The sequence below is a fragment of the Physcomitrium patens genome, chromosome 9, assembly GCF_059467195.1.
Source record: "Physcomitrium patens ecotype Gransden chromosome 9, ASM5946719v1, whole genome shotgun sequence".
Lineage (NCBI taxonomy): Eukaryota > Viridiplantae > Streptophyta > Bryopsida > Funariales > Funariaceae > Physcomitrium > Physcomitrium patens.
Genome location: NC_143418.1, coordinates 1,157,641 through 1,172,291, shown reverse-complemented (window position 1 = coordinate 1,172,291; position 14,651 = coordinate 1,157,641). Strand labels below are relative to the sequence as shown.

At 45.9% G+C, this 14,651-nt stretch overlaps 1 protein-coding gene across 1 annotated transcript; it reads right to left on the bottom strand.

Annotated features, from left to right (window-relative positions):
* Positions 1-504: 504 nt before the first annotated feature.
* Positions 505-13,452, bottom strand: LOC112286918 (kinesin-like protein KIN-12F). The gene is made up of 28 exons (XM_024529321.3): positions 11,435-13,452; positions 11,074-11,313; positions 10,804-10,923; positions 10,499-10,705; positions 10,282-10,371; positions 10,098-10,168; positions 9,886-9,960; positions 9,694-9,781; positions 9,533-9,591; positions 9,356-9,419; positions 9,019-9,264; positions 8,811-8,906; positions 8,522-8,736; positions 8,299-8,368; positions 8,145-8,198; positions 7,882-8,024; positions 7,706-7,787; positions 7,484-7,570; positions 7,257-7,358; positions 6,199-7,131; positions 3,376-6,081; positions 2,993-3,276; positions 2,499-2,871; positions 2,348-2,410; positions 2,172-2,230; positions 1,842-2,064; positions 1,371-1,727; positions 505-1,226 (listed from the first exon to the last, which is right to left on the bottom strand). The coding sequence occupies exons 1-28, from the start codon at positions 12,332-12,334 to the stop codon at positions 1,131-1,133; spliced, it is 8,103 nt and encodes a 2,700-aa protein (XP_024385089.1). The 5' UTR covers positions 12,335-13,452; the 3' UTR covers positions 505-1,130.
* Between the last annotated feature and the right edge of the window lie 1,199 nt (positions 13,453-14,651).

Below are 14,651 nucleotides of genomic sequence, written 5' to 3'. Positions count from 1 at the left end.
TGTTAGGCAAAAATTTAAGACCTTTCTACAACCTTGACCACATTGCCTTCTTTGCATCGTATAGTCGATGTTGATTTGAACTACTGAATAATAAAATATCACAAATCATTGAATTTTTGATAGCATCTTGAATTGCAACGCCTAAGATTTCTCACAGTAATAAATAACTAAAGAATTGGATGGCAACCTTTACATGCTCCTTTTTTTAATTCTTCGCTTTTAGAATTTATAGCGGGTTTTAGTTCTTATTTTTTAAAGTTCACCGTTATCAATAAATAAAACAAACAATCCTTGACTTCATCAATAATTGTGTAAGGTCTGTATATAACTATGCTCTACAAAAGACATCAGTAATTAGCAAAAATACACTTTTAGTCAATGCATTGAGCTTCAGTAATGATCAATGCAATTATGCCATTTTTTGGATTTCAGCACCTTTCTTCTTATTACCTTATGGCAAAAGAGTTTTAAATTCATAATTACGATTCTTTTTACAGCTAATGATTTCACCAAAAGAATCATTTGTATCCGCAAATACAAATATATTTCACTTTTCCAGATACAAAAATAGATAACTTCCTAATGAGACACCATCTCTGAGTTGTAACAAGATACTATGACATTTTTTATGACGTAAGCTTGCAACAACTATTTAATGTCCGGCTAATGAGTTTTATTACACTATTTAATGTTTCGCAGGAGTCGGAGTTAAAACTCCAACGCGGCCTTCAACAACGTAATCCAACTCCGGACAAATGACTTCTAAACTTGTCATCGTCATGTAACGAGTTATGATGCGAATCCGGACACGAAAAAGAACGATTTAAAAAGAAATTGTGATATTACAACACCATGATGTGTAGGGCCACTCACCCATGCACCTACGCACGCGGCGGCGAATAAATCGACATCGCCATCGCCACCACCTAGAATAATGGCTTAGAGGCACCACACGATGACGGGGGCCAGCGAATTCATCACGGGTGAATCGAAGAATAGGGTCATTTCTATGAGCTTGTGAATTTACAAGTCGGACCTGCGAGTGGGAGTGGTAACATGCATTCGAAGCTACTCTACGTCGGCGACTGTACATGGAAAAAAAAACTTGGAAGAGCTCAATGGTGCGAGGGTCATCTGGGCGTTAAGCTTTGAACGTCCATGCCTCGCATGGGAGAATGCGCGGTGCGCAGCTCGTTCAATCGCTGTCTTTCTCCCGAAATTCGTGTCTGCACACGGCACAACGGCATCCCACACCCGACCAATATGAGACACGAGCACCGTTGGTTACAATTGCCATGCACATCGTTCACTGAGTTTTAGTGGGCATGACTAAGACGACTATGATGAGGCTTCATGGGGTAGCACCATACCTTGATCTTGAAGTCCTCGAATTCTTGAAGCGTGGATTCCAAGCGGTCTTTCATTTGCTCGACGATTTCCAGAGCCACCACTGGGTCAGTGTCAGCATCGGAGCCGGCCATTCCGGTGGCCCTAACGATGCTTGCACACAAGCTCGATAGCTTCTGGGCCTCTTTGTCTCGCTGTTCCTCGGTTTCTAGCAGCACGGTGCGCAGACGCTGCTCTTCTTCGATGTTTAGCGTAGATGGTTTGCCCTGCGAGGTGCGATACTTGGCTAATTCATCGCTGATACGCGTGTTGAGATGCTCGGCACGTCTGAGCTTTGCGTTCAGGTCATTATTCTGGATTCGAAGGGAATTGTTCTCCTCCTGATCACAAAATCAGATACGTTAGCATCAACATAAAGAAGCGACATTAACATGCACACGGGCGACGTCGTTGCTGGATTAGATCCATAAATTGGTGTCCATAAGACAATGTACCTTGATTTTTGCGTGGTGTTTTATCCGCTGCTGCAGGTTCTGCTGCCCTGAGAGAGTCTTGATCTCTTGTTCCAGCTGCCCAATCTTCTTCACGTGGTTTCGATTATCGCTTTTCAGCTTCTTGTTTTCTGCAAGGAGGGTCTTCTCTCGTTCTCGCAGATTTTCCAAAGATGCTTGAGCAGCATTCAGCTCGACCTGCTTTCGACTGATCATCTCCAACCAACTGCAGGAAATGTTCACTAATGAGCCACAGGAAGAAGATAAAGGTGATGAGAATACACAATGTGACATTGTGCATGAGTCATGAAGCTCAGGCACTAGAAACCATACCTTTCTCGCTCTTCAATGAAATCATTCAGCTGCGTGAGGATGTGCTCTATTTCCTCATCCTGCAAGAAGTCGATTCCGTGCGTCAGAAACATGTAAAACAGCTCAAAAACTGTGGAGAGCGCTTCTTCCTGTTGCAGAGATGAACATAAAAATGTTTAAAAAGGGAACCAACCGACCTTGTGGAGTGGTTGATTGTCATTCTTCGCTCCTTCTGCAACATGCTGCTCGTCCAAAAGTGTCTGGCGAAGGCAAGTTTTTGTCAATATCTTTTTATAAGCAATCAAAATTCATCAATAGTGCAGTCAGGAGGGTCCTCAACTCACGCACCGCAACGTTGGCCATGTCCAATTTGACACCACGTAGAACACGGAGGACGTCGCGAGTCATCCTCTCGGCATCTGCCAGCTTTTCGTGAAGCACCGTGACCTCGTTTTGGTGATTATCAAGCACATCCTCCAGCTCCTGGATGCGACGTTCGTAAGATTTCCTCTCCTCGTCAAGCTCCAAGTGGATCTGGTGGTTCATTTTCATACATGCAAATGGAGATACTGATCCTTTCTGAACTTTCTGCCCCTTCAGGATACGAGGCGGAGTCTGGGGTTCAATATGTTCTACTGGTTTGTTTTCTTCTAATTGCATTTGGAATTTCTCCAGCTTCTTCCGCAACAACTGCATCTCTGCCTCGCGTTCCTCCAGCATCCTATGAAGATTTCGAATCCAACATAATTGATGTTATTCCTTCTGAGTTACCATGACATTGTGCGAGCACGGCTTCACGATGAAAAAAATAAATTGCTAGAAGAGCGCAGAGGGGCAATTACCTTTCTGCATCTTCCCTACGTAGCTTGGTTTCTAGGAGTTCATCACCACTCCGAAGACTCGCTTCATGCAGGGCAGCGTGCATGATGGAAATTTGATTCTTAAGACCTTCGAGCTCACTTTCCATCTCTTGTCTCATCAAGCGTTGCCGCTCGCACTCTATTTTCAAAACGCCGACCTGAGACTCCAGTGTAGAAACTGTATTCTCCAGTTCCTGTACAGACTTCCCTAGAATCTCCACTTCAACCTCCTTCTCATCTGCTAGTGTCCTGTATAGCTCCGCCATCTGCTTACAAAAATATCCTTAGTAAGCAGCTGAACTAATCAAACCAAGGGGAGAAAGCCCCGAAACCAACCGACATGGCAGAAAAATTTCGGAGAATACCTTGCGAGCTTCGGTCGAAGCAGCACTCCTTTCATCGGCGAGAGCTTGGATCTCCTCGATCTGATCCATGAAGAGGTTTAGATCATCTTGGAGCTTGTCTCGGTCCGCTTTGAGCTCCTCCACCTTGGAATCGGTGGCACCTTTTGAGCATTGAAGTTGCTCCTCTAGATGAGCTTTAATACTTTCCAGTTCTTCTACCATGACTCGTAGGGTTTCGGCCTCTCGTTCAGCCAGTCCTGCTGAAAATTTCAGTCCTTCAACCTCCTTAGTGATTCGGACTACTTCATTTGTTTTCATGTTCAGATCTGCCTCTACAGCTTCGATCTGCAATCTCATTTGTCTTGATTCGGCTTGTTGAGCCATCATTTCCGCATTCAGCATCTCAACGACACTTTTGAGTTCAGCTCTCTCTTGCTCGAGTGTTTGCAATACATCTTTGTCCTCATGGGCTTTGCATCCAGCAATTCGCGCTCCGTCTTCAAATTTCTCCTGCTTCTGGAGCTGCTCGTAAAGCACAGCGAATGATACCGCTTGGCGCTGCATTTCATCTCGAAGCTCCTTCCTCTGGACTTCCAGCTCACTGATGTGAAGGGTGCTCTCCCGGAGCTGCTCCACTAGCGCAGCTACATCCTCGCATCGCCCGCGATTAGTGTCGTGAAGCTCCCTCTCAAGGTTATCTATGGTGGACTTTAAAGCTGTAGACTCTGCTTCTAAGTCCAGCAATTGTTGCTGCAACTCTGCGTTTTCCGTGTCGAGACTGAACACCATAGACTTCAGATACTCTTGCTCTTCCTTGAGCACGCTCAGCGTCATCTCTTTCTCTTCAATCAACTTACACGAAAAGGATCTCCTCAAAGGTGTTTGTCCGAGCTCTGCGTCCCTCATTACGTTCGGCTGAAACAAATCTTGTTTGAGAGGAGCATGGCCAAAATCTGCTGGCTGTTTAAAAGGAGTACGAGATCCTCCAAGGTCTGAAATGCTCTGCCGCAGGGACATGCTTCGGTCTGCACTTTGCCTAAGATGAATCACTTCGTTCAGAATATTCCTGATCGTCTCCTCTTTCTTTTGTAAGGCTTTCACGGTCGCCTGCTGATCAGTTTGTACGTTCCACGTCTCCTTAGAAATCTCGGCAACCTCTGCTTGGAGATTTTGAATAATCGCATCATTCTCAGCCAATATCACATTGGCTACCTTGTATTGTCCTTCGCTTCCCAAACCCTTCACTGAGAGCGTCGTCTCCATTGTCATTTCGTCCAGAGAAGTTTGCTGTATTTTCCGCAGATTCTTGAAGTCCCTCTTAAGATCCGTCTTTAGAAGCCTCATATCCACAACTATTGCACGAATCTCCTTCTCAAAATGGCTCATGGTTGTGTCAAGCTGCGCCTTCGTCATCGCCACGGTATCCAGCAACTCCAGAATCACTTTGTCCTTCATCTCTACCTCTACTGATTTCTGACTACATTCCTGCCTGGACTTCTCGTTCGCCTTCACCAGCATGTTCACCAACTTGTCGGCCTCGCTCAGCTGCCTCTGCCACTTATCTATCTTGGCAAACCTGGCAGGAAGTTTGAGTTTCTTCGTGGCCGCCTCTAACTCCGCCTCATATTTCTGACTTTGGAGCTCGGCCTTCTCCTTCATCCAAGATTGCTCGGCTTTCGTCTGCCGCTCTTCGGTCTGAAGTAGCAAAAAGGTCAATTTCTCCATTTCGACTTCAGATTGTTGGACTTGATCTTTGTACTTCTTAGTATCTCTCCTAGCAGTCTGAAGATTTTCTCTCAACGAATCCAGCTGACGACGTAGTTTCTTTTCCGTGTTTGTGGCCATGACTTCAATCTCCTTGCACTTCGTCGTTGCAGATGACAACTGCATCCGAAAGCTTAAGATTGCGTTGTCCTTCTCGTGGACCTTGGTGCGCAGCTTCGCATTCTCAGCCTTCACCTTCGCAACATCTTGCCGCAACTTTTCTGAAAGCTTATTATTATTGGGGCTGCCATCGCTCAACGATGTCCGGGAACGATTCTCGGGTAGCCTTCGCAGAGGACGATCGGAGCTCTTGACCACATCCATCTCCTGCTCACTTTCAGATGGCTCATCTAGAGCTTTCTGCATCTTAGAGATCATCTCAGAGAGAATCTTCACCTTGCCTTCTGAACCTGCCAGGAGAATTTGTGTCCTTGCAAGCTCAAGTTCGGCCTCCCCTGATGAGTGTTCCGTGCATGACTGCAATCCTAAAATCTTTGACGTCAAGTAGTCCCTCGCGCAAATCCAGCTCTCTTCTGAACGTCCAGCTTCGGTTATTGCAACTGAAATTTCCTGAATTTTATTACTCTCTTTCTCTAGAAGGTCCCCTACGTTAGTTAATTTTTTCAGCGCCACGGCCAACTCCTCTTCTTTCTGCCCGAGGAGTTGACTTGCACCTTCAGAATCCTTCTTGAGAAGCGAAATCTCTCTTTGCAATTGTATGGTCTCCTCGGTTAGCTGGTCCATAGCTTCGGTCATGTTCTCAAGCTTCTTTTCGAGCTGTACCATGCTTTCATTCCTCGAGAGGCATCTAAGTCCTATGGCTTGAGCACTTTCAAATGCACCATTTTTCAAACTTTTTAACTTGGTTTGCAAGTTTGCAGTTGTATGGTCCTTATCCACCCAGTCTTGTTTTTGTGCCATCTGCTCCTTCAGCTTAACCATTTGCTCTTCTTTCATTTGCATCTACAGCAACTCAATCGACAATTTAAGTGGAATGAGCAAATACGCACAAATGAAACATAAATTGAAGTATTCAACTCTTCATCGTAGCTGGTGATAATGGCTATGGTCCACACTGACCTGTTTTTGCAAATCATCGGTAAGTACACGAGCAGCTTCTACATGCTTCTTGAACTCTTCCTCGAGCTTCATCTTCTCAGCTTGAAGAGAAAGCTCACGGGTTTCGGCATCCTCGGTTCGTTCCTTGAGGCTCTGGACATGTTCTAGAGTTGCCTCAAGTTCCTTCTTTACAGAGACATACCGCTGCTCGACTTCAGCAGCCGCTGCAACCAAAGTCTGCCTCTCCAAATTGAAATGCTCCCTCGCAATAGAAAGAGCCTCCTGCATCTTGGCCATTTCTCCTCCCTCTTTCTCTACTTGCTGCAACTGGTCCTCGATCTTGTCAACAGTTTTACTGCTTTTCTGAGTATCCACTTTGAATGGTTCCTTTTCAAGCTTGGCTTCAGCCTCTTCCAGTTTCTGCTGTAAGAGTTCAGAAGCAGCCCTCGACTCTGCCAGGTTTTGGCGCTCCTCAGCGAGAACGCCTTCTAGTGTTTCCAAGTCCAGCTGCAGCTGCATAATGGTCATCGTGTGCTTCACCTCAACTTCCTCGTCATGCGTGCCTGACTCCCATCTATATCCCTTAATAGGATCTGACCTACTTGGTGATCCCCCGTCTATGGACTCCAGCTCCATTTGCAACTGTATGATAGCATCGTGATGTCTCACCCTCTTCTTCCCCGTTATATTACAAGTCTCAGTGCTTGTGTTGCGTTTATGGTGAGCTTCACTAACAGATTCCCTCTTAGGGTTATTTGAGAGCTGCTTCTCTAATTCTCTTCCACGCTTGCGTTCATCTTCTAGCCTTTTATGCATTTCGATTATCTCGGATTGCAACTGCCCTATCATAAAAGCTTCATATGAAGCCTCAGAGTCTCCAATCTCCAGCACTGGTTCACTCTTCTGTAAGGTTGCCACAAGGGCTTCGACTTCCTCCAGTGAGTCTCGTGTCCACTGAATTTGCACGAAGAAGTCTACTGTGAGCCACTGGGTATGATCTGACAAAATGCTGTATTTGGATTCACAAAGACATTCAGGAAAAAATGAGGATTGCTTAATAGGGATTTCAATTCGGACACCTGAAGCTCCGTCTGCAAGTTCGTGGATTCCTGGAGGGCCTCTTGCAACTGAAGCTCCAGCTTGCTACGTCTGCTCGCTTCCTGCTCGGCCTTCTCTTCGCTCTAAGATTTGAAAACGTAAAAAACATGAGCATAATAGTCTTGGGATCATTAATCACATAATAATGGCTTCTCATCTGAAGAGTCCATTTTGTGAAACAGTAATTACCTTCTGAAGCGAAAATTACCTTCTGGAGCTGCGTCTTCAGCTCGAGCATGAACTGTTGATGCTGCGCTTGCTTCGACTCCAAACATTCAACCTCTTTCGTCTTTTCCTGTGGAGGATCAAGTCATTCAGTACAGCTCGGCACATGAATATGAATCCGTTGATTTCTTTAATATAATTACAAACAAGGTGAGCAATGGAGGCAAACTACATGACAGAGTTGATAAGGATATTATAAAAGTACCTGAAGGGTCCTAATCACTTGTTTCTGCCTCCTGCACTCATACTGTGAGCTCTCCAGCTCCTTTTTCGAAGCAGCCAATTCACTGCCAAGTGGTACAGTCAGCGACGATGAAGAAAAACCAGTAACCGCAATGCCAAGGCGACTTCTATACATAACCTGGGGTGGAGTCTGCGTACCTTGCGACTCTCTCGTTTGACTCCAAACTGGTCCGCAGCTTCATATGGTAATCTGCGAGATCTCGTTGGTAGGACTCAACCTCACTTCGAAGAAGCTCTGCTACTCGTCTTTCAGCAGCAAGTTCGGCAACGAGTGCCTCTTGCTGATATTGAGAAGACAATCCCTTTGTGAGTTGAATAAACACAACAGTAAAAGAACCCAGCAAATATTTAATTCCAAAGCCGAGAAAGCAACAACACAAGACTGAGAGGTATCCGCAAACCTGGGGTGTAACGACAGAGCCTGGAGCAGCTTTTCTGTCCAACATCTCCAGAAGCTGCAAATGTAAAGACAGATTTCGTCATAAGCTTTGTACAACTGGGAGACATGACCAGCACAACGAAATAAACAACTCGAAGTTATGGTTTCAACTATACTTTTTCTCTCAAGTCGGAGATGTCTTGCATCAAAGTTGCCCTCTCCTCAAATGCATCGTGTTTATCAGACCTGTCAAAGGAAGAGTTTCCATGGCAGGAAGGCCACCTGGGTATAATCAGTGGAGGAAGAGCGTTGTGCAAGAAACTGACATTGGAAGTATACTGCTAGATTTCTGGTAATGGAGACATTGATACTAGAGATTACGATGCGGTGCTTTTGTACCTTGGAAGTTGCTCTTGAAGGCTATGGTTCCCCACACCCAGCCCCCCGCGATCTGGATCGATGGACTGCTCAGTCCTAAGATTCAACTCCTGAAATGGGACACTTCTTTCCTCCACACCAGAGGTTTGAGAAGGAGCTTCCAGTCGACGAACCTTAAGCTCCCTTGATTGGAGTAACGACTTGTGAAAAACTATTTCGTCCTCTCGTTGCCTCACCTGTGATATAGGGTCAGGCTTAGACCCTGCTAAAACTTGGAAACAATCGAACAAGAAGCAGTCGAGGAACTCACCAAGCGTATCAGATGCTGAATTTCAGCCGTTGATGTCTTCGCTGCAAACTTTTCTCTTCGTAATGCGGCTGCTAAAAGACCTTCCAATCCCTTTATCTGTACACCCACAAACAATCAAAGTGATTAAAATTCCAACCCGGAGCACGTCAAATTCAACATTACAAACTTCAGTTCTATACATTAAAGGATGTTAAAAAGATATAACTACCTTTTGGTTCAAAGCTGTTGGTCCCAACACAGCTCTGCCAAACTGCAAGAAGGAGCCCTCAGTAGAGCTTCTCAGAGGATCGAAGAAGTCTTTCGACGCATCGACAGGGGTGTTATCTTCTGACGGACTCAAGCTCGGCATCCTTGATATGCTCTGTCTCCGGACACGAGCGAGCTCATCCTTGAGCTGTTGGATTTGCTCTTGCAATCCTTTCACGTCTCCAGTGGCTTCCTCGTTGATCACAGCCTGACCATCCAAGGCATTATATGTTAGTGGTGATGAGTTACTACCTACACATTGTTCCGAAGGGTGAACGCTAGATGTACAAACAACTCACATTGTTCTGAATGAATTTCGCCCGCTGTGCAAATTTGAGGGTGCTGAGAGTCTCCGATGAAGCACTGCCCTCAGAACAGAAGCAGAGAGTGAGTAGCCAATGTGAGAGTGGATTATACCTAAATGGAATGATAAAGTTAATTTCAACCGAAAACTGTACGTTGAGTACGGGTAATACCAGCTAGAAGGACTGATGTTGGCGATGATTGTTGTTTTTGAGTTGCCTCCAAGAGAATCCTGGTAACCATTCACGTATTCTCAGCATTCAAGTGACAGAAAACACACCCTCGAATGTGTGCAAAGCGTCGTGGTATTTTAATGAAGGATTAGATGGTTCACCTGAAGGAGGAAAGTAAGCTTTGAATCTCGATAGGGAACATGCCGCTGCTTCCCATTGGCAACGTCCACCAAGACCATAATGACAAGCCTTCACACACAGATCCAGGCCACTTATTAGACCATCTGCGAAAATAGGTGCCAGTTTAACTAAATTGGTGGTAGAGAACACTGCCGGATTGAGATGGAGCTTACCCCAGGGTTGACAAAGACTTGTTGATACTAGCTGCTTCTCGCAAACGCTCCCCATCTGCGCCAGTGGCTTTCTGTCTGCTCCAATGGGATATGACCATCACACCGATACCAAATCAGATTCTGCTTCCTTTGAAACTAGAAGGTCACCACAAATTCAAAATTGTGAGGTAATGCCCTAAACATGCCTTGTATTGAAAGAGGAACCTACGTACCGTTCTGAACCAGCCAAGTCGACGAGGTTGAGCCGTCCGAATCGGAAGTTGATCATGGCATCAGACTCCCACTACAACAGTGGCAAACCATACCTCCTCAATTCACAAACTACAATGACAACGAATTATAGGGTACAGGAAGCTAAGCAGAAACGGCCTCAATATTAAACAGCCATGTGTGCACCTGACTCTCGATTATGCAAGTGAAAACACAGTGAGACCGACTGCTCTCTCTGTTCATGGTAGTGGCAGCCACTTTCCTGTTAGTCGCACCCTACACCACGAATCACAAAGAAAATAGATTGAGATTTTTTCAAAGATTTTATCAAATCGGGGTTTTTCAGGGTAATGCACACAATTCCTTGCTTCTTGGATTTCAGTTTCGAGTTCTGTAGACGTACGAGTAGCAGGAGATGCAGCACATCTTGCACATTCTGCACTTCAACTTCCAATAAACCTTCGACGTACACCCCTTTGTTCATATCCTCACGCATCGGCAAGTTCGTTGAGGCGGGCTCGAGTAAGTCCGATATCTGCTCGTTGTAGATCTCCAAGAAAGAGCACCTGCATTTGTACTTCAACTCTTTGTGCTTCTGAGATTCTTCCTCCTGAACCATCGACGCCCATTCACAACTCTTCATCAGTCCTATGTCTTGCGGATCCAGGAAAGCTACAGGTGGGAAGAAAGAGTGAGAAGCACGTGTACCTTCTGAATCTTCGCGAACAGGTACTCAAAGACTCGTGGCGTCATGCCGCGATTCTCATTAGGTTGTTGATCAAAATGTTCCATGTCTCCAAGCATGGTATGCGTCTTGCCGCTGCCCGTCTGTACAAAATCAAAGCAGTGAAATCCTTGAAATCTACCCAAGAGAACGCAGCTGTTTAAAAATCTGTTTTGAAGCTCGCGTATATTTTTGCTAGTTTTTGCTTTCATCAACTCGGCATAGATGTGGTCGGGGTGAGACAGGAGTCTAACCTGGCCGTAAGCAAACATGCAACTGTTGTACCCTGCCATACAATTGTCTACCATTGGTAATCCCGCCACTCGAAACAGCTCCTCCTGAGTGACGAATTCACCTGCCACATGGTCGAAGGTGAATCTTGTCTCCGGTTGCCCTAGCCACGAAATTGTGTGTGCATTCTCTTGCTTCACGCACCTAGCAACCCCTTGCTGTGAAAGCTCGGCGCTACTTATTGGACGCGCCCGAATCAAAACCTGAACAGCGTTGTACCATCATTACCGAACTGCTTAAACGCATCACTCTCGTCATGCTAATCTCGATGATCCACTCTCTAAAACCTTTGAAACAAATTCAACGCCGGTCACAAAGACTGACCTGCACACTGTGATCCATCCAAAAAGTGGGATCCTCCTCCAGCTCGATCCGATCAGGCTCCTCGTCGTGCTGCAGGAGAGACTTCGGCAACCGAGTTCCAGGTGCAGCATTGGCACCAGCGAGGACACCTCCGTACCTCGTCGGCTTTCCAGCGCTTCGAGGAGTGGAACCAGAGTTTCCTGAGAAAAAAGTGTTCGAGTCTGCATTAGTTTGCGTTCGACTGCCTCGCGGCGTGGAAACTCCGGAGAACGATGCGGACTGCCGCAACGTTCGAGCAGGAGGAGCCAATGGAGAATCTCCAGTAGTACTGCCCGCATTGATATCCAAGCGAGGGATGTTGCTCAAAGATCGGCGATGCTGATTTCCTTTGCCGTGGGAACTACTACAGGGCTGATGCCCCCGTCCCTGTGTTGGCGTGCTCTTCTTCCCGCGGCATGAAGTCGGCAGCTTCGAGGACTTGGTTGCTGTGGCTCCCAGACTGGCACCATCTATGCGCCCAAACTCCGAAGCCGGGGATTCCTCACACCTTCTATAACCCTTCGAAATCCTATCACTATGCGGAGGAGAAAGTTCGAAATCGGCTATCACAGGGGACGAGACAGCGAAGTCCTCTTGCGAGGATTCAACTCCAGGGATCAGAAATTCCCCTGGCGACAATGGATGACAGGGCTGGGGGTCTCCACGGGTAGTTACTACGAACGGACTGCGAGATGGCGAGAGAGCTGGCCGAGATGGAGAGAGCGCTCGTAGCAATGGCGAAGAAGCTGGTCGAGATGGTGAGGAAGCTGGTGGGGATGGCGAAGAGTAGGCCTGTGCTGGTCCAGCTCCATCGCTTACATCGAAAGAAAGCTTCTTCGGTGATGTTGAAACCACCTTCGAAAATAATCGTAAGGGATTCATTCCTGCAGATGTCCAACCTGTGACTTGACGACAAACCTTGAGAAATTATCCAAGTTTCCAGGGTGCTTCTGCTTTGCCTCGACTGAATCGATCCTGGCTGTTTACCTGTATAAACTTGACTACATTCCAATGCATCACTTCAAGCTCTCAGTCGAGCTATTTCCCTCTCAGCAGAACTTCTTTCTTTGCGGCTGTCACAATCCTGGGTGTTCACATCAGTGTTTTCTCTGGAGGATGATTTCCTGCCCTGCAACTCATCCATCACGTCGAAACGCACCACTGGTTCTGTACACCAGTACGCTAGTATGTCCTACAACTAGTGCGGTCGGTCCGTCGATCCAAAACCAATGCGTTAGTGATCGAACACACGAGGTAGTCTCTTCACCTCTACGTTCAACTGTCCTACAATCAAACTCCCTGTACTGCAGACTCCACATGTCACTCACACCTTCTCAATCTACTTCGCAACAATCGATAATCCTGTCCTACGTTGTCGAAGAACACCGATATTCAGATCTGCACACGAGATGAGCGATGGTGGGCCTATCCATTCAACTGTGGACGATCTCTTCTGCGCTCATTATCTCCCCCCACTACAATCCTATACTCTAGATTAATCACGAATAGATTCAGCGGGCTGGATCCGAACTCACATTCTAATTCATCGTGGTCACTTACGAGAGCTTGTCCTCTAGTGGACTACCCACACCTCCAGTGAAAATACATTATTCGTCTTCTTCCATGCAAACGGACTAACATTCAACCAAACTAGTTCAAGGAAACGGATACATCCTCCAAAACCTCAAATTCTCAACTTTACCATTAATCTTTGAACCATTCAAATTGTATCACATTGATATCTTTGTCCACTTTTTGTTCGCTTGCAATTCAATCATACCCCCCAGCCCAACTTATTCATGCCTTTTCTTCGTGGTAAAAAATGCACAGCATCCCTGACAACTTGCTTGTCTCTGTCACATAAATGAACACCGTAGCAGACGGTGAATTACCGATGACCACGCCGCCACGCTAACGATGCGCTCATCCAGCTGTTACCGGAACCGTTGACTCCACCCTCACAAAAATCATTCATGAACACCACCCAGCAATCCCATTCCCCCTCATCCAAGTCCCGCACAACCGCACCACTCCGGATGCGGCAAACTTGCACAGCTCCTCGGATCCGGCAACGTATTGCACATACATAGAGATGCCGGGTGTCAGGTCCCCGAGCTCGTTGATACTGTTTTCCCACACGCGGGGTCTCGATCGCCAATACAGAATCCTCGGTAAATGTGACGGAGACGATGAATAAGGGATTGCTTCGCTCCTTCTTCTCCTTGGTCTTCTGCTTCCGCTGAGCGCATGAAAATGCCGTGATGAAGCTATAGTGCTACAGTCCTCCCTCCCTCTTCCCGCGCACCGGGTGTGCTATTTGTAGCCGAGTATCGGTTCAAATTGTGGGCTATGGTCGCCTGATTGCTGTTTGGCTCCTCATCTTCTTTCGTCCCTGCATCTCATCGATTTGAACCCTCAACGGATACGCAGCAGCGCCCGGTTTTTCCTGGTTAGAGATGCGGTGCGGTGACGCTTCTCGGAAGTTCAGCCGCCGCGAATTCGGCCAGCGAGCTGGTTCCGGCGTCGACCTGTTCACACACGCGCACACTTACTGGATATATTATATAACAATTTTTTCCACATTAATAGTTCCATTTGTGTCCCCAACGACCCTGGATGCTTTTTTGCTGATGGTGTTATTGCGAAGGGGGTGGAACCTACTTTTTCCTGTTACTTTTTATTGACTAATTGGATTTTGTGAGTGGTTTTTATTGATTGTATTTCATGATGGTTTGAAGATAAGTTTCATGTGGGTTTTCATTCTGATGAGGAAAAGGAATGTCTAGAAATAATTGTGTGCTTTTTCCTCAATCGAGCATTTCGTAGTGTTTTATTTTTCCATCATATCATACTTTTTCTCCTTTTTTCTTGTTCTTTTTTTTTTTTTTCCTTTCATATGTGTATGTGTATATATGCATGCACTAGATCACATGAATGTGTAGGAAATTGTGGATTTTGCAAAAATAAATAAAGAATGAATGTTGTATTGTTATGAGGCTGATTGCTTCTTTTTCTGTTACTTTATATTTTAATTAATCAAAACTTATTACTTTGGAATTATCAAAGTTACACAAACAAAGGTGGAATAAATGTAATTGGTTTCATTCAAACTTGCGTATCGTTTTCATAAGTTGAATTCAATATACTCAATCCAATTTTTCATTTTTATTGTGTAGTTGAGGTTAATTGGTTAATTGGT

Coding starts and splice junctions, on each gene's coding strand:
- LOC112286918 (XM_024529321.3), bottom strand. CDS start 12,334: ATGAATCCCTTACGATTATTTTCGAAGGTGGTTTCAACATCACCGAAG. Junction 11,314..11,434: donor GGATGGATCACAGTGTGCAG/GTCAGTCTTTGT, acceptor AACGCTGTTCAG/GTTTTGATTCGGGCGCGTCC. Junction 8,907..9,018: donor CAACAGCTTTGAACCAAAAG/GTAGTTATATCT, acceptor GTGGGTGTACAG/ATAAAGGGATTGGAAGGTCT.